Source organism: Haliaeetus albicilla, chromosome 19, assembly GCF_947461875.1.
Source record: "Haliaeetus albicilla chromosome 19, bHalAlb1.1, whole genome shotgun sequence".
In the NCBI taxonomy this organism is placed as follows: domain Eukaryota; kingdom Metazoa; phylum Chordata; class Aves; order Accipitriformes; family Accipitridae; genus Haliaeetus; species Haliaeetus albicilla.
The window spans coordinates 2,928,919-2,952,536 of record NC_091501.1 but is presented as its reverse complement, the minus strand read 5'-3'; the positions used below and the strand labels follow the sequence as shown (position 1 = coordinate 2,952,536).

Here is a 23,618-nt window from a genome sequence, read left to right as displayed (position 1 = left end):
GGGGCGGGGGGTATGAGGGGTGCGGGCTTTGCGCGCGCTGTCGGCCGTTAACGGCAGGTGGGCGTCCGTCCGTCCGTCCCGCAGGTGTGAGGAGCGGGCTGGCTGTGGGGCTCACACAAGGAGAGGTCAGGGGGTTTGTGTCCTGTCAGCGGCTGTGGGAGTCCCGTGATTTGGGTCACTTTTACCTCAGGGCTTAGAGCTGGAGTCAAATCGGAGCGGGAGTCGGAGCTGCGCCCCCTCTTTGTTCTTTGCTGTTTGTAAATCGGCCAAAAATCTGAATTCCATGGTGTCGGTTGGGTCAGCATGTCTAAAATAGCCCGTTTATGAGGCCTGTGTGTCCAGTGTGGAAATTGAGCAATGTTTCTCCTCAACCTGGGCCAACATTTGATGGGTTATCCTTTCTTCCAGTTCATGCTTCTTGCTTTTGACTATGTTAACTGTTCTCTCAGGGAGACCTCTCTTCTTGTTCAGCAACTTCTTAGTTGCCTTCTTCTTAGTATCACAGAATTTTGTTCTTTTTTTTCTCTTTGTTATTTTTGTAGTCTTTCACACTGCAGTAGGTTGGTTCCTTTATTTGTTTTTCTTCTTTTTCAAATATTTTTACTAAGATCTCCCTTGACTACTCTTAAACTATTTCTATGCCGTATTCTTAATCTTTAAACTGATCTTCTGTCTTCCTTAAGCAGTCCAAGTCAAACTTAATGGGTTTGGATTAGAGCTGAAAAAGCAGACTGTGAATCTTCCTGTTTTTTCCCCTTCTTCCAATGTCTTTGAAAGATCTTATGCTGTTAGAAAGCGTGTCATTAATAAAAACCAATACTTTCTCAGGGTATAAACTTTGCTTGGCTACAGTTTAGGTTGTTTACTGTGGAGCACAGAATCTGCTTGCTATGAAGAGCAGTATGTAAGCTTGGGAAGAAAAGAATAATGCATCTGTATTTGGGTTATAAGATTGGACATTCCAAGAGTAGAGTTGGTTGAAAGTAAATTTTTCCAAGTTTTATTTTAACCACAAGGTAGTGCCTGCTTAGAAGGCAGCTTTTTTGGTCTTTTCTTTTTGGACTTTTCTAGTATGAATGACCCATTTTACGTGTTTGAGATTATGTGACCTATCTGCCAGATATGTAGCCAGGCAAGCAAATAATATAAAAATAATAAGTACCTATAGCAAAATCAAGGGAGTCTTTTATATGCACATAAAAAACATTTTTTCTGTTATAAACATATGGAAGGGACTTCTCTAGCCTGAGTGGGCAGAGACTTTAATTGTAGATGATGACTGTAGTGAAGTATAGTGATGGAGTCACTTACTAGGGGTTCCTTTAAAAAGGAAAAGAAAGATTAATCCTTGGTCTCATTATTGCTTTCACTGTTTTCTCTTCCATTCCTGAATCCTCCATCATATAAACCAGGTGTGCGGTTATTGATGTTCTCCATCACTTATGTCTAAATAGCTTATCTCCTTTTTCATCTTTTCTGCCTTCCACTCCATCCTCCAAGAAGTTCCTTTATCTCTGTGTTGTTCCATTTTTGTGATCTTTGCAGTATCCTTTGTTGTCTATTTGTAATATTGTCCCAGTTTACTGACAGGTCTGTATGCAAAGGCTTTGAGGCTCCATTATGATGTACTTGAGATTTATTGATTGTGGCTGTAATGTAGTAGTATCCATCAGCATTTACTGAGGTTGCAAACATCTCTACCATTTTACACTGGGATCCGTGTAATAGAAAGCATAGATTATGTTGGAAGTGAGATTTTTTTTCATTGCTATTGAAAAATTCTGCTTGAAATCTGGCTATCTCCTTTCTGTTTGCTACTTTCCTATTAGCACCCTGGTTATTTGTCCCATTCCCTCATTTCCTAGTTACCTCTGCATGCACTTGCACATAGAGCTCTTAATGGACTTGTGTCCTCTCTATTTCTGCTGTCCTTTTGCCCCACGCTTTTTTTTTTCCAATCTCAATCTTTTCCTCTGCCTGACTTCTCGCAGGTAAAAGTTGTTCCCTTACTGGCATTGACAGTGATAGATTAAGGATGGAATTACTTATCCACACCTTGTAATCCAAACAGAAACACAGTCTGCGGTTAGCAGTCCACAGGGGTTGCTGCTGAATAAATTGGAATCTGGTAGCTGTGCTCACTGAAGCTTTTCTCATCTTGAATATGTGAGAAAGAGGGGAAGAGAAACCCTGTGGATTTAAAAAAAACCCCAACAATAGAGGATGATGTTTTTACCCTAGAGAAGTGTTTATTAGGTTAAATCCTGTATTTACCAGCTAAGGAGAAATAGAGCACTCTTTTTATTCACACATTTCATTTCTTCCTCAAATAAAGCGATTCCTGTGAGTGGGAAGCGCCCATTCGCTAGTGTGAGCAGGATAAGTTGCCCTGACGGCCACAAGACCCTGAAATTTGAAGTCACATTCGTCTAGGCAATGGTCACAAAACAGCAGTTAAACTGCACGGGTCTATGTGTGGCTCACATTTCATCAGGCTACAGAAGGCAGCGATAGTGGAACTGCAGCTCCAGTAGGAGCAAGGAATTTCAGAAGCAAGGTAAGCCTTTACCATGAGGATTAAACCAAGGTCATACAGTCTTTTAGATTGATATATGGCTTGTGCTTCAGATTCTGTTGGGCACTGTGCAGGTCACTTCATTGTCTCCTTCACTGGTTAAAAAGTGATTTTTGTGATGCAGAGTTCACTAATATTCCTAGGACTTGCTTTTATAGTTATTCATGTATAGATGCAAACATTCTGGATATGTTCAGGGTTGAGCACGTTACAACCTGTAACTTGAACGTACTGCCTAATAAAAGCTACTGAGGAAGTAATGTAGCTTTCCTTCAAGTAAGCAATGCCTCTTAGGAGGGCATTAATGTTGAGGAAAGGAATGAGTAGATCTTTCTGGAAGAAATCTCTTAAATACAAAGCATTTCATCAGGGTTTTTTAAATCTTATGTTACTAAAATGAAACAGTGTGACAAAACAACATCAGAAATATCTTGCAAATGGATGAATATTCACATTTCATGCAGCTTTTGAAATTGTATAGATTCTTACAGAATTGACTACAAGTGTTTACTCATATGTCTGGAGAGCTTTGAAAACTGCAAGAATGGATGGGTAAATTTTATTGTAGATTTCTGTTCTTTAGAGTTTCCCCAACCAGTAGAATAAATAGAAACTTGATCTGTTTTGAGGGTGACTTCATTTGGCATCCCCCAAAATTGCCTTTTGTTTCTCTTCAGAGTGGGGCTGTTAGCCCAGAAGTATGAATTTGGATGCTTTCTGTATCACTGTTGATAACAGCATTATAGTTCCAGGTCTTCAGAGTTTGTTCTTTTGTGGTAGGGACTGAGACACAGATACGAAGGCTTTTTGGCTGAGGCTCGGTGCACTGAAATGCAAGATGATTATGAAATGGTTGTATCAGCCAAAGGATTTGTTGGCAGTTACAACAGCGCTTCTGACTGATCCGGCATATCTGTCAGTTGTTTCTGATCTACTACGTTGGGAAAGTGGAAGTTAGAAATGAATGGCAGTTGTGGCATTAATGAAAAGTGGTAAATTACTAGATGTAGGGTAGGTACCCCTACAAGGCTGTAAACTTGGTTGAAGTATGCTAATTGTAACTGTTATGTCCTCTCTTCCGATTAATATGGAATGAGGGATAGATTTCTGAAGGATGCATTTGAATCCGCAAGGATAAAGATGAGAATTTTGGAGGAATAATTATTCTGTGTATGTCTGGAAAAATTCCAGCTTGAATCTTTATTTGTGTGTTCTTGCACATGGAAGCTAGGAAGAGTGCTGGGAACAAACCCTAAATCTTTATTTAGTTTTTAACAATATACCCCAAAGCATTAGACGTGGATAGTTGATCAGGGATCTGGAACTTCATACAGAAAGTCTTACTGTTGTATAGATCTCTTCATGGGGGAGTATCTGTGACAGGCTGAGGACTTGCTGTGGCTTTGTGCATGGCCTGAACCTTTCCCAGCTGTGAGTATGCTATTGTTGGAACAATCATTGTCATGCTCTTTTGCGCAGAGTCGTGCAAAGGGTGATTGGATGCTGGTAAGTGAGCGTTGAGTATGCTTCTGCTTCACGGGGAAGGGGTTAATCTGTCAAATACAGAATATATGAATACATGGCATCTTTAAATGAGCTACCCATAATTCCAGCATGCCAGTCATTATGTGGTGATGATGACTATAATATCAGCTGGGAATCTTTTTTTGGATCTCTAGCTGCTTTCTGCTTAGAAAGCAGCTCCTAGGTTTACACTGATGCTATATCTTGTGTTAAGAACTGTAAGACAGACTACATTCAACTCATGAGATTTATTAATAACAGGTTATGTTTTTATTTATATTCTATTTGTGGTTTTAGGATGTGAATGTTCAAGGTTTTCTCTGCAGGCATGACGTCTAGAATTTTTTTCCCCTTGCTGAAAACTGAGTCAGCCATGTGACTCCAGCACCTGAAGGTTTAATGGAGGAAGAAGAGACATATTTGAGACTCCTAATTAAATTTTCAAGAGTTTACAACACTCTGTTTTCTATCATCTCCACTCTTCTAACAGGTTAATTTTTAGGCATAAACTTTTCCACCCTATCCATGTCTCTTCTTTTCAAGGTCAATTTATTATAATGTATTTATATTATAATAAAAACTCTTCTGCTCTAAGCTTTTCAAATCCTTCCTCTAATCATCTCCAATCCTTCCTGTTCTGGATTTCCTTTCCCCCAAGTCCCAGACCCTGAATTTCTGTGTTGTTCACCCTCTGGCCCCTGTCTCAGAGCTCTCTGTGCATGTATTGTTGCTTTCTCCTGCTTCAAAAGCAAGGCTTCCCTTCCTGCATTCCCAGTAGCTGTTCACACCAGCTACTTCCTTCCCATTTGCTGCTCAGTCTTGCTGGTCAAAGTCTTCGTAGCTTTCTTCCTACAGACCTAGGGCCTTGGTTCCTGCTTCTGATGAAGTCTTAAACATCTGGGCTATGCAGTGAACTTACAAAAATTCTGAATGAGAAGGATCCTGAGCTTTTAAAAATAGGATACACCCAGGAAAAAAAATTATGTGGGAGTCTTCAATTGTTACGTGTTCTGTGTTTTGTATTCAGTAGACTAGATGAAATTTCAGGTTAATTTTGACCTATCAGGCCTTCAGTGAGGAATAATTTAAGTTCTATTGTATCAGTTATCTTCCTTTGGAACATTCAAAATGAAGATACATTTGAACCCTGGGATCCTCAACAGGCTAAAAAAGATGTAGATTTATTAAATCTGTGGGCAAATGTCTCTTAAGACACCTTTGCTTTGCTAAGAAGGCTATCACGTGTGAACAAGAAAGTTAATACATGCAGAGAGGAACAGAAAAACACTGGCTCTAGTAATGGAGATTGTTACAGAGCATAATTGAACACTGACTGCAGCAAAGCTAAAAGGAGACTTGCATTACAATGACATAAAATCTTTATTTTTTCCCCTAACCTCTGATTTCAGCTGTCTGACTAAGAGCAGGTGCTGGGCAATAGCTCAATTTCAACAACCCATTGCAGCTGAAAGAGTAGATGCAATTGTGCTGTATCCAGCAGAATTGAAAATTACTTTGGGGCGGGGGGGGGGGCGGAATGCAAATGTTTTAAGACAGAAAATCTTCATCTGCAGAAGGAAGCACAAAATTAGCACAGCCACATAATTCTTATTCCTCTTTATATTAAAACAGCAATAAGTGCTTGATAATTTGCTATTACCTATATATTTTAGTATCTTTCTAGTGATACATTTTTTTAAACTGCATTGCACTATGAAAATACAGGAGGTGGAGTTTGTTAACAATTCAAATGTTAGAATTAAAAAAAAATCCTTCTAGGCAACGTTTCCAAAACCTGAAAATGTCTCTGAACCATTTGGCTTTTCAGCAACCCATGGACCTTCCCTCCAGTAACCAACAGTTAAGCATTTGACCTCTGGTCCTGTGCCTCTTACGACCTGTCTGGAAGCTCTAGTGGCAAAGTTGGGGGAGTTACTGTGTTCTTACACACCTGAAGGCCTATGTATCCGTTTGTTAATGCCAGTGTTGTGCCACTGTAACATCAGTGAAACCGACTGTATTTTTGTACATAAACCACTAATTGCTCAGACAAGCATCTCCTAGAATTAAGAACTGTTGTTGCAGTAAGAGTTCGGCATTCCGATTCAGACACTGACAAGATCCTTTCACTTAGATTTTCCTAGGTGGAAGATTGAATGAGTTTGTGAAAAAAACATCTTTTCTAGCTGCATGTTCCATAGGCTTGTTACATGCCTTTCAGTAGTTTTATTTGGATCTTCTGATCCATTTATTGTTGTAGCTCATGCAGTCCCATCTATTTTTCTGGTGGCTGGAGAAGGGACTCTGGTATTTGTATTTATATTAACTTCTCTCTTTAAAAGCGTATCAACCTTTGTTAAGCTTTATTACTTTATTAACCAGAAGAGCACTAACCAGAACTGTACTTCCTCCCTTGTGAAGTAATTCTCCCACATTAGGAAATCCTGCAGTCTGGGAAAGTTTTGATGATTGATCTCTCATGCACACAGCTAACCCCCTTTAGACACATTTGGCTTCACTCTCTCTTGTTTAGGAGAAAAGCTGTTCTAAAGGTTGGAGCCCTAGAGAGTGGTGGGATTTCTGAAGAGTGTATCTCTCTGGAAAAGAGAATCTGCTAAAATGCTCTCTCAGAATGAAGGTGCAGCAGCTCAGGTTTAAGCACATGTTAGCAATGAGAGTCCAGGCCCTGGAGGAGGTATTTTAATCACTGGCATGTGCTAAAGCCTGTGCTCTTGTGTGTGTGTTGCCAATGGTTCCTGGGTGGTATTAGAACAAGAATGTCAGCGCATGCTTTAACCACAGCTGAATTTTGGTGTGTTAATGCATGCCATATAATTTCATTTTCATTTGCAATTGATTTATAAATAAAAGAATGTGTTCTTTATGCACTGACTACTTAAATCTCAATCTGAGATTTTAGAGTCAAATTAAGTTCTTTTGTGCTTTATGCTCATTAATAAAAATTTTGTGGACTAATTTGTGTCTTCAGTGAACGTTGTGTAAATTCGTAATCCTTGATGTTATTTTGTTGAGGCAGAACTTCTTGCAAATGTTGTGCAATGCTGCAGTTTTTAATTCCGTAACAATATTAACTCTGTTTTGGACAGCATATTGTTAATGTTTAGGTACTATAGCACAGAGGCTTTGATAAAACTATGTGCGTGTTGCTGGAAAGGAGAACATGAACTGCATCTCCAGTCTTTGAAAGTATTTAGAAACTAGATAAAAGTGTCCTTACTTCCCCCCAAAATATACGAAGTCAGAAAAGGCAAAAGAAGCAAACAAGCAAGTTTTGCTTTGATGGAGTGAACAGAGCATGAAAGCAATCATAGGACGTTAGGCAGTGTTGAGCTCAGGACTGGTGGATAGACTGTAAATATAAATCCTAGCTCAGCTTCTGCAAAGTGAACAGGTGTTATGGCCTCCAGTCCATTGATTCCCAAAATAAGACATGTGGAAAATTGTTGATCCATGAAACTCCATTAAGAGCTTGGCAGGACCCCTAAAGCACAAATAATTATGGATTTGTTGGTTAAGGGTTTGATAATGGTAAATGGTGATCAGAGAAATTTTAAGAGTTGGTGATGGTCTGTTGGTACAAACCCTTTTTGTTAAATGCTAATGTAATTTGTCAGGAGATGATGGTTTGTCTTGTAACTTGAGGATTTGGCTCTTCTTCCTTTTCAGTTGTAGCTGAGAGCAAGCTGTATTTCTTTCCTAGCAATATATAATACCAATGTGAACAAGTAGTGTCTTTTTTTTGCATGTGTAAACATAATTTACATATCTTAAATCATCCAGTTGTGTCTCATTACAAACCAGTGGCTATGAATCTAAAGAAAGGATGCGTACTGATGATTTAAAATTTTGTCTTCAGCATGATGGCTGGAGTTGGGTTTTTTTCATAACTTCTACTGCATTACAACAGGGGAGAAAATTACAGAACACTAACTGTTCAGGACAAAGAAGATGTAAGATGCCAATAAAGAAATTTAAGGTAAATGTTTCTTGGAGAAACTTAATTTTGCTCCCTTGCTTATGCACGTGAAAATTAAAACGTCTTCCTTCATGAACTAGTACATTGCAGGGTAATGTGGATTTTTTGTATTTGTCAAGAGTACTATAATCCACACTCTGCTGAAAGCCTGATTAAATTTTGTAGCAAATTCTGCTTTCTTCATTCTTTACAGTAGTTTCTGTGACAGTCTTAAAGACATTAAAATGAGTGATATGAAAATGGATAATTTAATATATTGTATGTATAATGTTTTATTTTATATTTTATTGTAACTTAAAATTTTGCATTTGTTTGCTGCATCTTGAGCCACAACTAGATAAATTCCACCTAACAGGAAAATTGTGAGAATTTTTGTTAATTGAAAATGAAACAATTCAAGATTTGGGGAAGGTTTGGAAGGAATATGGGTGGGAAAAGTAAGAGTCTAAGATAAACATTGAAGAGCCAACAGTGAAAAAAAGTAATAGTTTGATGATAATTGATAAAAAGTAATTTTATGTTTGGGCAGAGATTTATTTATATTACACACATTTGAATTTTTTTTTTTCTTCAGTGATAGAGGCATGAAATATTGAAACTTGAACTTTGAATTTAACATACAGTTAGGAAAAAAAGTCGTTCAAAACAGATTTTATGAGACTTCTGATCACATAGGTTCTGACTATACCAGTTGCATATCTGAATAAACTGACCAAATGCATGTTTAGAATATCAGGTACTGTCAGCATGAAAAGTAAAGATGGTATTTTGGATGTGTCTCTACCCATTGTAACTTTTTCACTTTGAAAGTAAAGGATATTTCTTTTCATCTTACACATTACTATATAGCTGAAAAATTTCAGGCCAAATTAGGCACTCAGTGTTGCTTGTTCAGGAGTGATTGAGGGAATAATGTGAAGAAAGACTGATATAGGAATCATTGGAGTCTTCAGACTTTTATGCCAATAAAATATCCTCATTAATGTTGCTGTAACATACTTTATTTCACATAATGTAGTATAAATAATTTTTTAGACTCATTAATGTCTGTGTTTATTTGCTATTTGTTCTATTGTGCTATTTTTGTTAAAGCCCTGAAAAAAATTCAGCTTTCGTGCCATCCAGGGAAGCATTAAAATATAAATCCTTGTAGGTTCAAAGAACAGAGAAAGACTATAAAGGGCTTTGTTCATATAGCGATTTTTATGTCGATTATCTGATTCCGTGGATCCTTCGTGATACTTCAATAGCTGGGTTCCTAATGTTTTCTTTGTAGCCCTGTATATTCTTGTAATTGCGCTTTATTGCCACTTGAGGTCAGCAGCTGCCGAGAAAAAGAAGTAAATAGACTTGCTTCATTGCAATCCGTTTTCATTTGCTTTATTTAGAATACTTAAAAATCAATACATTCTTCAGATCCGTATATACATTGTGCAAAACCAAAGCATTTCTTTTGAACACACAGCAGCTTCAGCAAAAAGTCTTCCTGGTAAGTTACTACAGAGTGAAAATCTAGAATGGTTTAGGGAGAGTATATTGGCTTCCCAGGTAGCACTGGGTAATCGCTGTGGCAGAGAATGGTATTTTGTACAATGTGATGGTGACAGGGTTTCAACCTTATCTTTTTGTTTATACTAAATTAGTGATAGTAAATCTGAATGGAATAAGGTATTATTGCTGCAGGGAATAGTTTGGAATCTAGAAACAGCAAATATCCTTCCTTTTTATTGCAGTAGTAACCAATGTTCTGTCAAGATGTGGGGAAGATGTTGTCTAAAAGGATTCCCTTCCCCCTGCCTCCCCCCTTTTAATCTTTGCTTAAACAAAACAAAACAAAAAAGATAAAAAGCATGAGCTTGGTGCCAAAGTTACTGAACAGGGTTTGGGAAACAAGTGTTTAGCTCTTGGCTCTGTCATAGGCTTACTGTTGGCTAGTCATTTCCTTAGCTTGAGTCTCAGTTTCTTCTATGTAACTCAAAAAAAAGATACTCACTTCTCTGGTGAAGTTTTAGGAGAAATGTTTTTTGCCAGGATTTTTTGATATACTATTTTAACAGTGGGAGTGTCAACAGCAGCATCACACCTGAATCTTGGTGTCCCCTTTCCTGAAATTCATACTGTTGTTTGTTGCAAGTATTCCATTCCTCCTGTCCTAGATAGTTGTGTAACATTGCTAGTAAACATAACTGTGTTTCAGAAGTGACCACTTTTTAATAGTTTATGAAGTTATCCCCATGCATGATTGGCACCAACTGATATTCCTGTCAAACCTTTTGTCCAAAAATCCCCCTGCACCAGGCAAATTTAACAAATGATACAGACAAGAATCAATTTACTGATCACCAAAATGCATCAGGGGAGATGTAGGTTAAATATTAGGAAATACTTTTTAGCTATAACGCTGATTAAGTCGAAAGAACAAACTGCCAAATGAAGTTGGGTAATTGCCATCACTAGAGATTTTCCAGGCTATGAGTATGCATCCATTTAGCAGGGATGGCTTAAAAATAATGCAGTCAGTTTTGCCACAGTTCAGAACTTGGACTGAATGACTCATTATATGCATGTTTTATCCCAAATAATTTTTAAAATTTCTTCCCACTTTACCCTAGCTAGGGATAAAGCAGCAGGGATGTCAGCAAAAAAGAGTAAAATTTTCTCTCAGCGTGTGCCAAGCCTACATGAAATAAGAAACAAGTTATAGTGAGAGAGAATAAAGCCCAGATTGATGTGACCTTTATTATTTTAACAGTGTCTTTCAGCACAATTACAGAGTTGCAGGATTGCAGAGAACAGAGCTGGAGTATAAAATAACATAAATAAATAGAACAGGAGCCAAAGCAGTCAGCAGGAGGTGGTTGGAATTGGGCAGTGAAGGATGGGTGAAGGGTTTGCATTGGTCAAAGCCTTTATGATTCAGCCACCATAGTTGCAAATTCTGGAGAAGGGAAAAATTGTTTAAAAATATTAAAAAAAGAAAATGTAAAGAAGGAGGAAGCATATTACAATGATTACAGAGTCACTGGTGTAGCAGAAACATCACAATAACAGAAGAACAAAGAAATCCAAGTTAATTAAAGGGAAAGTATGACTTGGGAAATCTTACAGTGAAATGAAAGGATTTTTTGAGGGTAAGGCAGAAATGCTATACATGCCAGACTGTCAAGACTGTCCACCGCTATTCATCTGAAGAACTTGATTAGTTCCCTGTTATTCCTTTGTAAATCTCAATGGGATGAAGGCAAGAACTAGAAATTTAATTTTGCAGTGAGATAAATTTCCTTTATATCAGAGTTTGGCAAAGAGACTCATTAATGACTCTTTCAGAGTATTCATGTCCCTATATTATAAATATATTACATTTAAACTCAATTTTGTAATGGCAAATTGACTGAAAATGACACATTACAAAAACAGAAGGCTGACACCTACCTATGTGGCAATCTTGACCACACTGATGATAATGAGAAAAATTCCTGTGAGCTTAGAGGGCTGGGATTTTACGCTGTGGCTTTTATTAGTGTTACATCCATAATATTTACATAAATGTATCTATCTGCAGTTTGGGGTTATTTTATGCTTTGGTATATATAATGCCTTTCGTAGGGTGATAAAGCATGGAAAAGGCACATTTGTATTCTGGTGAGTAGCTGCCTGGCATACTGCACTCTGAATACTGTATTACCCAAGGAGGTTATAATTCCTAACTCCATCTAACCTTGGAACAGTTACACATGAGAATACCTTGCACAGTTGTGTGTGCCTCAGAGCGTTAAAAATGACAGACTGGAGGGAATCCCAAGAAGGGCAACAAAGACGATAAAGGGATTAGAGAGTATACAGAGAGAGTGGTTTATGGGTTTAACATAATCAGTTGAGAGGAAAATGACAAATAGGGGAGGCAGTCATCTGTAAAGGCTCAAGAGAAAATTATTGAAGTTTGACATAATGAAGAGTAATGTCTTGCAACTGAAAAAAGATAGAAGATGAAAATTAGGCATTTTAAAGAACATTCTAATGTTCAGTGGAAAAATGCTAAACTCTAAACAAGTGAGATCTTTACTGACTGGTGTGTGCAAACAGATAGCACTTTTGATGACGTGTCCAAAAACCATGTTGCCAAATGCTGACAAACCAGACTGAGAAATAAAAGTGTCAGAGGGTTTAAATGAAATCCAAATTTATCCATCATTTTGAAAGATGTAAATCCAAATTAGGATTAGTGATGCAGATTACTTAAAACGTGTATAAATCCTGTACACAGTGGGTACATAGAGCGAAAGTGTTGCAAACTGAATTTAAGAGATAACATAAAGTGCTTGTGATAGAAACCCAGACTATTCTGGGCAGAAAAGGAAAAAGGCTATGATTATTAAATCACTGTGTGAATAAATCCTGCAGAGAGAAACATGAACTCCAATGGATGAAACCTTTCCAAAAGGGAAAACTAACTATGCATATGCTATTAGAACAAGTTGTCATACTTGCTACAACTAAATTAAATCCTTTTTTCTAATAATTTGTATCTACAGAATATATTTGGAAAAGGTAATTCAGATTTGCAGCCAAATATTTTCTATAATACGTTATGATAGTGATATTATCACTTAATGCCAATATATTTAACGGGTACTTTCTGATAGCCAGCAAACCGTAAAATATTCCTTCATGAAAACTGCTATATGCTCTATACTTTTTCCAGGATTTTCAATATACTTTAAATATTTCAAAGATCTTCCAGTTGAATAATCTTGTAAACTAGTTCACTATTTATTTTTATATGAAGGTTAGCCCAACCACAGGTGGCTTGTGGAGGCATTGTTACAAAGTGTATTCATATATGCAAAACTTCTGTGATAAAGCACTGTGTATTAGCCCCTGCCTGTTGGTCATTTTTGTAAATGGTTATTGGCCCTGACTGGCCTGTTAGTGAGAGAGTCCTTGTGATTGACTACATCCTCTTTTCCAGTTGTAATTCTCCTTCCAAACAAAATTAAGTTATATCTTTCTTTGCACAAACAATAGTTTTAAATTACAATTATTTAGACTATTTTGTCCTGTAAAATAATTTACTAGCTGTCTTGTGTCAAAGCTCTGACTTAAAAGAAGGCTGTTTCACTATATTCAGTACAGTTTAGTAGTATATACCAGGCTAATGCATACCCTGTAGTATTTTACTGTAATGACAGAAATAATTACAGAGAACTTGTTGTAGGCTAATGATTTCTCTCATCAGATCGTGTTTTTTATGTTATCTGTACAATAGCAAATCTGTTTAGGAAATTTCATAAGTAATGACTTACATTAATTTATTTTAGAAGATACAAGAGCACAAAGAAGAATAAGAAAAGAAGGACTTCCAAAAGGTTTTTCTTTTTTGTCATGACTTTTACCTGTGGCAAGGTCATGACTTATCAGTTGTAATTCTGAATGCTTGATGTCTCATTTTTACAACATTTAAAGAAAATAACTGAAACATTTTTAAATATTTGCAGAAGTTGAGCTGTATCAAGAAAAGTTTTTGACTTACTGGGATGAAAATTTGGATTTGTTCTGTCTATAGTGCATAATCTTTGAAAATTCTCTATGGACTTTCTCAAGTCTATTAATATCAAGAAACTGAAAGGCATGATGTGCACGTCCAGTGCTAATACACAAAATAGATTTAAAAAACCATTGTGAGCAGAAATCTTAATTTTCTTTTCTTCCGTTTCTTATAAACGTTCTCCTGAAGCTGACAGAGCTGCTTCAGCATCACTTCCCAATCCAATCTGGAAGCTAATGTTTGTAGTTTTATTAGGTAACCTGGCCTTGACCTGCAATTTTTTTCAGATTCGTCATCTTCTGTTCACATCAGTGGAAGATGGAGGGGGCTTGACATCACACAGAAGATGGTCATGTCTTGCATGGAAAGACTGCAAATTTTCGCCTGTTTGAAACTGGCAGATCAGCCACAAATTACAAATCTTGATTGGACAAGAGGTAAGCTGGTGAAACTACTTCTGAGCTGAACGGTCTTGCAGGAATGATAAAGGTTTAAAGCAGAAGACCTAAGAGAAAATTTGTAATGCGAGACCCTAACTGGAAAAAGGCTGATTAGGTTGGGATTAACGTTAGTGATGATGCGTCTGAGAAAGATGGCTCTGTGGTATTAAAAATCCATTAAGATCAGTTCTTACAACTGCTATGGGCTCCTAAGGGACAGCGTTCAAGGGCCATCTAGTGAATTAACATTAACCCCTGTGAAAGGCAGCATGTTTGTGATCATTTAGTGATGTACGAAGCTGATGTTTGAACCAAGGAGTAAAAGTGATGCCTGACAATTCAGTTACAGGGAAACAAACAAATGGTTTGCAACAGAAACACAGCATTGCAATACTGAATATGAATGTGATGTATATTCATGACTTTACATTTTATTTACATAGGCGGTTCTAATCTGGAATTGGATTTATGAACCAAAGGAAAAGCTGGAAAGTACCCGTCATCCTCATCCTTTGGTCACAGTCCCAGCTGTTAATTTGCATGTATTTCAAGCCTTTCTGGTGTAACAATTTACTGTTGGAGTCAAATTTAAGAAATGGAAAAGCAACCAATAATGTTGTACAGTAGGGATATGGCCAGAGGAATCAAAAGAAAAAAAGCCCTTCATGCTGTTCTCATTATTGAGTATAAATTCAGGGTAATTCCAGTTCAAAGTTAAGGAAGGGTAAAAGTTGCAGAAGAAAGAGATAAGGAGAAGAGGCGTTTCATACTGCTTTATTACAATGTACTGGCTTTCAGGCATTGTTTCAACTTTTTTTTTTAAAGTTATGGCCAATCATAAATAAAAAAGTTAATGCTGTATTCTTTTGTATAAGCCAGAATCATTCTGCAATATAGTTCTTTTATTCCAATTGATGCTGCTTTTGTTTTGCAGCCTTCTGGGAATAACTGAAAATAACTGATATGAGATTGGTGGATCAGCTGTAACCTTACTTACCTGAATCAAGTTTTCTTCTGAAAATCTTGCCCACTGATCTTAGTACCACTGCCACTAATTTTAATGGGAATAAGGAGGACCCATATAATAAAGCATATGAAATTTCAAATAATGACACACTCATTGGGTTTAGTAGCACTGCTAAAGTTTAGCAGGAACTTCCCCTACATGCTTCGCAGCTGTTCCTCTGCAACCATAATATAATCATGATCTGAGAAATTAAGAGTCTTCAGTCTAGAAACAGGGTTATAGTCACTGATAATGCCAGTGCACTATGAACAGGCAGTTTAGCTAATATATCACCTGACTAATATGTCAGTGTCTGATTTTGTGTGTCATTTTTTCAGCTTCTAAATTAGGAGACTATGTTAGTTGTATTTTGCTTTTTATTCCCTTTTTAATTTTTTTTTTTTTTTGGAAACAATGTTTTTTACAAATGCCAGAGATCACGTAAGACAGAGAGATATGAGGTTTTTTAGATATTTTTCAGATTTCAACCTATCATATGGCTTATCAATATGGTGAAAACTTAGCAATTGCATGCTAGGTGATTCAGTACTCTGGCCACAAACTTCTGCTACTACCTCCTGCAATGAGGAAAGATTTAATTCATTCTGCATCTCTTCATGCCTCTTCTAGTGTGTCTCAGGGATACAGAAAGAGGAAAAAGGAGAAATTTTGTATGTGGGCTACTTTGATTCATCCCAAGGGGGAATAGAAAACAGCAGTAATTTTTTTAAGCAATGCTGTGAGAGGAAAAGTTGTTCTTTTCTTGTAGTTCTCATATTTAGTAGAAGGGAGTGACAAGCTTCCTTAGCTGCGAAGACCCACATAAACACTAGAAAAGGCTGGATAGACAGTTATTGTATAGAAATTCTGTAGCAGACTGACAGTACTTTGAATTTTAAAAGCATTGCTTTGCTAAGTCGTGCATTACTTTCCTATTTACTAATCATCAAGCAGAAACTCTGGTACTCAGCTTTTTTTCTTTGTCTTTTCTAAGCTTTATAGTCAAGCCTGGGTCTTTGAACTCTCAGTGTCCTGATCCTCTCCCCACTGAAATCAGCAGAAAAATTAAACTAACTGAACTAGAAGTTGGATTGGTACTTAGTCCTGTACTATAGAGTTGTAGTGTGCCTTAACTACATCTCGATTTCTGTAAACTCTTGCCCCCTCTAGTGTCAGAACTCCGCTGCTGTTTCCCCTAAAGCCTGCAAGCAAGGTATGGCAAATGTAGCAGGACTTGGTATTTCATAAAATCCAAATTGTGCCCTTCAGAAGGTCACAGCGCCCAGTGATTCCTAGATTTCCTCAGTTATTGTATGCAAGAGTAATATTCGATTGTTACTGTCAAAGTTTACTCCTCTAATCACATACCATCAGCGCCGATTTTACCATCACCGTCCTTATCTCCAGCAGCCAGAAGAGCTTTCGTTTCTTTGTCCGATAGGTCTCTTCCATCTGGGGTAAAGCCCTTCAGTACAAACCTAAAGAGGAGGCATGGAAAAAAAGAAAGGTTTTTTTCCAGAACAGTTTTACTTTGTATTTATTCGTACCACTACTTTGATATACGAGTTGGAATCCAGGGCTGTATCTTCTGTTGTTGACCTTCTTTAACATTCAGGAGGAGTGCTTTACTCTGAAACTGCATTTGACTGAAGAACTATCTGTAAGGTATTGATCATTCATGTGTTTCAGGGATCCTGCAATAAAAGTTACAACTAGCTACATCCAACACACTTTAGATCATATAATCAGCAAACAACTGATTATTGCACACAAATACTAGTCAAGAGATTGAATTGTATGCAAATACCTAGAGTCTTGTAAAAAAAAGAAAACAGGAGATTAGACTCTTAAGGCGAGGTTATTTGAGAAGGGATGTATCTTTACTTACTTTAATTCTTCCTCTTCAATGAAGCCACTTCGATCTTTATCAAGAATATGGAAAACCTTTTTCACATCTTCTGGGCTCTTCTTTTTCAGTCCTACCATCTCGAAAAACTTCTTGTAGTTAAAAGATTCAGCCGCTATAGGAGATGAAAAAACCAGAGAACTGCTTACAAAAATCATTGAAATATATACCAACACATACCCGTAGTTTTCTGCCATACTGCTGGGTGTCCTACCCTGGGAGGCACAGTCGAGCGCAGCTCTGGTAGGAGCTAGATGTGCGCACTGTAATCGTCCACGCTTCACAGACACTCATTGAAATAAACAAAGGGGGAGAGGGGCAGTGTCTCCGTTTTGCAGGGAGAGCTGAGCTACAGAGGGATGGAGACTTGCCCAAGGTCACACAGGAAGTCTGTGATAGTGTTGGGAGCTGAAGTCTAACCTGCTTGGTCTCATTTCAGTGCCTTACCGCCCCCCCCCCCCCTTTTTTTTGCTAAGTTTTACGCTAAAACAGCCATCTGAGAGCGGACTCTGACTATTAGATCGCTGTCACTTTTTGACATTTCCAGCCCTGGAAAAAAACAACCCGCTTTTGCTCAACCATGGAGCCTTGCATTGACGAGAAGTGTTTCGGAGCACATGGCTATTTCCTGAAGACTTACTAGAAATCAGTGTTGCATTTCGACCGCTAAAGGTATGTGCAATCGTGATTTGCAAGCTCAGATGCTGCAGGGGAGTGCTGTACTGTACGCTGCCTGCAAGACCTTGTGAGGCACAATCGCCGGGGGGGGGGGGGGGGGAACCCCCGAGCCCTTGAAATCGGAGCCGAGATAAATGAGTTTACCTGCTCCACCTCTCCCGTCCTTTACCGCACCCGCTTTTGTCCCGCCCATGTAGCCTAACGACTGTGGAGTGGATTAGAAATCCAATACAGTGACCTCCAAAACGTGCTATGGACTTTTTTTTTTTCTTCCCCATGCATCCTTATTCCCGCCGCAGCTTTTCCTATTACATAAAATTAAGGAGGCTCAGTCTTTTGGGATCTGCCTGACTGAGATCTGTCATTAGTTGCTGCTAATTGCATCTGCTCCGGGACTCGGAGATGGCCCTAGAACAATGGAAGCTAATGAGAAAAACAGCTGCTGGATCGAGCAAAGCAGTTTGTTGGTCCCTTCGACTCCCCGGCTGCTGAGTTTAGTCGGGCTCAGAGGGTTTTGCGCTTCTGTCTGTTTGGGAAGGTCATCGCACAGACCAGGACAGAAAGAGGCGTCTCTCCTGGGTGGTGCGATCAGGCAGGTAGTTTGGGGGAAGGGGGGAGATAACGTGCATCCCGGAGCAGGATTTCTGGCGTTTCTTTGAGAGCAACCTTAACTCCCTGAATCTCTGTAAGCACGAAGAGGGTTTGCTGTCAGTTTAGGGGTCGCGATGAATTAGAGGGGTAGGGACTATGTGAAACCCGGAGGAGTCTGAGAGGGAAGTATGGACCACTGCAGCCATTCGTCCTGCAGAAAGCTTCTGCAGTCGAGCAGTGCACCCGCTTGCTCTACTGTTGCCTTCTGCTCCATCCTGAAAAGCAAAGCCCACCCAGGGACTCCGGCATAGGAAGTGGGAAAAGAGCGGTTTCTTATGTCCTTGAAATGAGAAACAGCAGTTCTGTAATACCTGAAACTGAATGTCAGGGGGGAGAGGGAAGCTGCCGACATCCACGGCTGACTTCCCTATCCCACATCAAGATATAATCCCCCCTGGTTCGGCGAGGGTTTTGTTCCCTTTGAAAGTATCCTCTCGGTAGAAGAAAAGTCTGTCTGCAGTTACTGCTTGCCTTCCTTTAAAAGAAATACTTCACCTCTGTAATGTGCAGGGCAACTTTGCTGAGGATGCAGCCCTGTACTTGATAAACCTGTCAGGCTTTCACTGCACTTCTGAAAACACGTCCTCCTTTGATATTTTGTCTAGTCGTATCCTCTAATCTTCCCTGAGCTTAAATAAATGCACTGCTATCCTAAGCTGAAGAGACGAAAGAGGGGAAAAGAGGAGGGAAAAAAAAAAAGCACTCACCTGAAAAGGCTCCCACAGCCTTCTTGATATCCTCAGCACTGAGCACGTCAGTCATAGCCATCCTGCAACTGTTTGAACAGGGAAGCAAGTGCGAAAAGATTAAAAAGTGCTTTTCTCATCATTTCTGCTCATATGACCAAAGCTGCAGTGCTGTGTGGGGATGGCACACCGGGAGAGGCTGGACCCGTGCCAGCTCTATAGCTCTGCGTGGATAAGTGCCATGGGCTGTCGCTCCCTAGTTTGCAGAGCACCAAGTAGTCCACAGAAGCGAGGGTTCGGCTAAAAGAGAGGGTACGGGGATGCCTTTGCGGGGACAGGGGTGGGGGAAGACGGGGTGGGGGAAGACGCGAGTGGGGGTCGCTCCCTGGGAGGTTGGAGCCTAAGCCTTACTGGAGCAGTGCCAGAGTCTGTTGTGATACTGGCTGGAGAAAGAGTTGTGCCAAGGTCAAGTTCTCGGGTGCGGTGGAAGAGCTGGTGGTGCAGAGCAGAGCCTTTTCCTTTAGTAAGTCAGGACGAGCTTTACCAGTTCCATTCGGTGATGAGTAAGGAACTGCAGCATATGCCAAGCTTCAAGCTGCTCTTGAGGTCGGGAAGCAAGTGTAATGTAGCTTTTGAACATTACCGTTCAAACACTTGAAACATCCCCCTTTTCCCTCCCCCCTCCCCTTCACACACATACTCTTTTTAGACCTCGTTTCTTTCGGGCCAGTCCATATTAAGCATCATCCTCGCTGAATTAATTATCACATCCCTGCGAATCCTACAGATCCCGTTTGTAATGCACAATATGCTGCAGAATCTTCCATGATATGATATGGTGAAACAAGGTGTGGGGTGACAACACACTCGTGCGGAGCTCCTGTGCAGCGGTGGGCTTCTCAGGCGGGACTGGGCACTTCCCGACATTGTCAGAAAAGATTTGAGAATTGTAATGTTATTTTCTAGGGTTGTTTTTTTCGCCAAGGACCTGTGCCCTTTTTTCACATGAAATATGGCAAGCAGTCCAGCTCATTCTCGGAGTTTGGGCAGGAGCCATTAGGCTGAGATAGCGCAGGTTAGGGCCCAGTAGTAGGGCAGATCTCTGCAGGAGCTTTGGCATCTCTGCCTCAGGAAAGACGGGGGAGGGCAGAGCGGTGGCAGTGAGATCCCCACGCTGCCCTCAACGGGTACAGCCCGATCCCGCTGACGCAATTGCACCCTTATCCTGAGCGGGACCGTGAGAGAGCGGCCTTACCAAGGAGGGGGCTGCTGCAAAAACTCGGCTCGCTCTGACAGTAATTCCTCAGCGCTTTTAAAAGTTCGAGCCCCCATCCTTTTCTCCGCGGCCCAAGTTGAGCTGTAATGGGTGAGTCATTAGCATGCCACTGAGCGCAGAAGGATGGAGGAGGAGGTGACATTGGGGTGTCCCCCTCCCCCTCCCTTTTTTTCCCCCTTTTCTTTTTTAAACAAGGACTCTTCATTGTGGGAGGGACTGTTGTTTTTCTCTCGTTGGAACTTCCCCCCGCCATTTCCGTGTATTTCCTGAGGTACAAGAGAGGCTTAGTTTTCACCAGGGACAAACGAGGAGACGGATGGGGGAGCTGAATCCCTCTCCCTAGGTTGAATGCATCTTTCCCTGATCTACAAGGAAAGAGGAGCTGTGCGCTAGGATGCTGACCCGAGATGAACTGCAGCCCCACAGAAGGGCTCCAAGCATCTTCCCACAGGGGCAATTCTCGCCCAGTTGCCCTGTTTGTTTTGGAGCTGGGAGGTGAAAGGGTGCAGTACAGACAGTACTCGGGTCTCTTGCTTTAGCGGAGTTCAGCTCGGAGAACTGAGTTGAAAAAGCCTGGTGTAGCACAGGTTAAAAGCCAATCGTTAGTCTGTTTTAGGTGAAGTGTAGACCCATCAGTATTTACAAGAGAAACGAATGTGCACGATCTTATGTAGCTGGCGTCCCTTTACTTTTTCTTAACTGGCGGAAGAGAGAAGAGTCCCTTCTTGTTTCCAGTGCAGACACCTCCGGCCTGATAGGACATCGCTGTCCACTTCCCTGCTTTGCCAAGTTCAGCATCGGTGCAGCCTGCAAAGGAGCAGGGCCTCAGTCTCCCCGGTTTCTTTTCTTTCTGACGAACCTTTTGCAAACCCGTTGCTGAGGCATCGTCGCTCTCGGAGCCACAAGAGCCTCCTTTTAGCTCCCTACAAACAGGAATGCTCCTTACCATCGGCCAGTGAAGATGCTCTCGTTGCGGGTGACTCGTGTTTCGGTGTCAACCCCGCTCTGCTGACAGTGCAGAGCACATTTGGAAGGCTGCCCTCGGAGGGAACTCAAGCCCGAGCTGGCAGAGGCAATGCGCAGGGCTGCCTGCTGTGCTGGCAGACGCTGATCAGGTTAACAAGCCTGATGCCAAGCAAACCGGCCAGAGGCGCATCGTTACCCGGTGTAGGAGGCCCATTCCGTGCCTGTGTCCTGGGGCTGGGAGCCCGGCAGGTCCCTCCGCATCCCTAACGATGCGCGAACCGCCCCGCTTTCCCTCGTCATTGGATCTGTCAGGCCGCTATGGTCTAATAATGCTGTGAAGGCGAAAAGTGAGAGGTGCCAGAAAAACGAGGCTTCAGATCAGGTGGAGCCATTCGTATAGCGTAAATAACATTTCTCCTGGCTTCCCATTCCCTGCTCCTAAGTCGAGAGGCCGTACCGTCCATGGCCAGAAAAGTGAAAGCAGCGACAATACAGGTTTATGAAGGGGAGAGTTGTGGTCTAACATGGAGGAGTGGCCGAGGCCCGTCTCTAATCTCAGCAGTGCATACATTTTAAGGACAGCTAGCAAACTTCTAGAAGCTTTTAACCACCAAGCTTTAGTCAAAACTGTTATGTTATTCTAATGTAAAAGGCGTTTCACGAATTGGCAGTTTCACACTCGACCCTTCACCTTTTTCTCATCATCCCTGCGAGATGAATGACGCGTTTTTCTTTATTTCTGAGATTTTGCCAGTTTTCCTGCCCGAACTATTTGCAAAATCCACACTGTGGATTTCCAAGTTGTCTGCACAGAAGCTTTCGTATAGATCAACTCCCCCTTCCACCAGCGCCAGAATGATGATATTCTTACTAAGTAAAAGATCAAGTAAATTAAGTAGAAATCAACCCGCCCTTGTCAAAAGCAAACAATTCAGGGAGAATTTCATGAACAGCGAGAAGCCCCCACGCCAAAACTTGAAGCAGAAAGCCGGGGGTCCTTTGCAAAACAGGGTGACGCATTTCCTTTATCTTCCTAATCACCACACCAAAGAGAGCAACTTCATTCCATTGCTTACGATCGTCTGTGCATAGAGAGAGATGTCATTTCTGAAGGGTTTTTTTTGCCTTTGGTTCACAACTGAGCATTTCAGTAAATTCTGTTCTCCGAGTCCTTGCTCCCGTTCTCGTTCACTTTCTCCCCTCCCCTTCCCTGTTTCATTATTTCCATTTTCTCACTTTCTCCCCTCCTTTTCTCCTTATTCCCCCTCATTGTGTTAACCCATTTCCTCCTTTTAATGGCCATTTCTTCTTGTTTGGAGTCTTCTCTGTGGGAAGCCAGGCCTCACTGTTTGGGAGATTTGAACCTCTGTGTCTCTGGGCTTTTGTTTGTGGGAAGGGGGATAGGGTCAGAGCGATGGAAGATATCCTTATCTGCTTTCCTTCAGGCGAAGGTCCTGGGTTCCTGCCAGAAGCGGGCGAATCTATGTTTGCTGTGGAAGTTTGAACATTTTCTTGCTACTTACCTTTTGGATCTCTCCTAAGCATGCTTGAAAAGGGTGTTAGATATGGAGGTGGTCAAAAAGAGGTGGAACTCAGGGTAGGAAACCCACTTATATAATCTCTCTTGCTCTCTCTATTTTTGGCAGGTGATACCCACTCCTCACTGGTATCAGATATTCAGGGATTTTGGTGGCGGTGTCACATTTATCCTTCCCTTAACTTATCAAGAAACGCTATTAATAATCCTTGGCGCTCACCTTCCCCTGGCTGTGAAAACCTATTACCTCGGCAAACTGGCAATCTGCTGGAAACTCCATTGTTATGGGGGGAGGCAGGTGATGTGAATGAGCTATTTGGGGGCAAATAGGTGCTTCATCTTGCATCAAATGCAGGTGGCATTGGGGAGATCACAATGTATCAGGAGGTTCAGTTTGAGAGATGGGAGCCTGCTCAGAAGGAAGGGAATAGGAAGATGGAACCTCCTCATCAGAGTGAGGGAAAGTGAAGACACGCTCAGGAGTTTGTCCTTTTCTCTCTTTAGCCCTGGCAGATACTACTCGAAACGAGAGAACATCTGTAAACTGCCTCCTGCACCCAAAGCTGCAACATTCAGCTTTACTTCTTGGCTTTGAAGGAAGGCAGAAATATTTTTTCCTGCAGGCAACAGCAAACTCAGTTGTGTAATTCTGGTTCCACACACGTAAATGGGCATAAAAAAAAATATCTCCATTCTGGGCCGCATTGGGCAAGGCGCTGTAGAAGTCTAAAAAATTTACAACCTGAGCTTTCTTAGGAGAGGCGGGGCATTGTAAATGAAGAGAAACTATACATACAGTCATAATACATTGACTGTAACCTTTTCAGCATA

At 40.6% G+C, this 23,618-nt stretch overlaps 2 protein-coding genes across 3 annotated transcripts in view; one reads left to right on the top strand and one right to left on the bottom strand.

Moving 5' to 3' along the window:
* Nucleotides 1–9,460: 9,460 nt before the first annotated feature.
* On the bottom strand, nt 9,461–22,822 carry PVALB (parvalbumin). 2 transcript variants are annotated; one of them, XM_009918575.2, is made up of 5 exons: nt 22,774–22,822; nt 19,030–19,097; nt 16,976–17,108; nt 16,456–16,565; nt 9,461–11,034 (listed from the first exon to the last, which is right to left on the bottom strand). In XM_009918575.2, the coding sequence occupies exons 2-5, from the start codon at nt 19,088–19,090 to the stop codon at nt 11,006–11,008; spliced, it is 333 nt and encodes a 110-aa protein (XP_009916877.1). In that variant the 5' UTR covers nt 19,091–19,097; nt 22,774–22,822; the 3' UTR covers nt 9,461–11,005. The 2 variants fall into 2 exon arrangements, with proteins under 2 accessions (XP_009916877.1, XP_009916879.1); XM_009918577.2 differs by lacking the exon at nt 22,774–22,822 and adding an exon at nt 19,420–19,595.
* Nucleotides 17,480–23,618, top strand: part of NCF4 (neutrophil cytosolic factor 4) — a 37,639-nt gene continuing 31,500 nt past the window's right edge. Inside the window, exon 1 of the mRNA XM_069807322.1 lies at nt 17,480–17,665. The gene's annotated coding sequence lies outside the window, so the exon portion shown is untranslated. The remainder of the gene's footprint in view (nt 17,666–23,618) is intronic.

What these genes read in the sequence shown, in the direction of transcription:
- PVALB (XM_009918575.2), bottom strand. Translation starts at nt 19,090, where the DNA reads ATGGCTATGACTGACGTGCTCAGTGCTGAGGATATCAAGAAGGCTGTG. An exon ending in ATTGAAGAGGAAGAATTAAA is followed by an intron (nt 16,566 to 16,975) that starts GTAAGTAAAGAT and finishes CCTCCTCTTTAG; the next exon opens with GTTTGTACTGAAGGGCTTTA. An exon ending in TGGTAAAATCGGCGCTGATG is followed by an intron (nt 11,035 to 16,455) that starts GTATGTGATTAG and finishes TCCCTTCTCCAG; the next exon opens with AATTTGCAACTATGGTGGCT.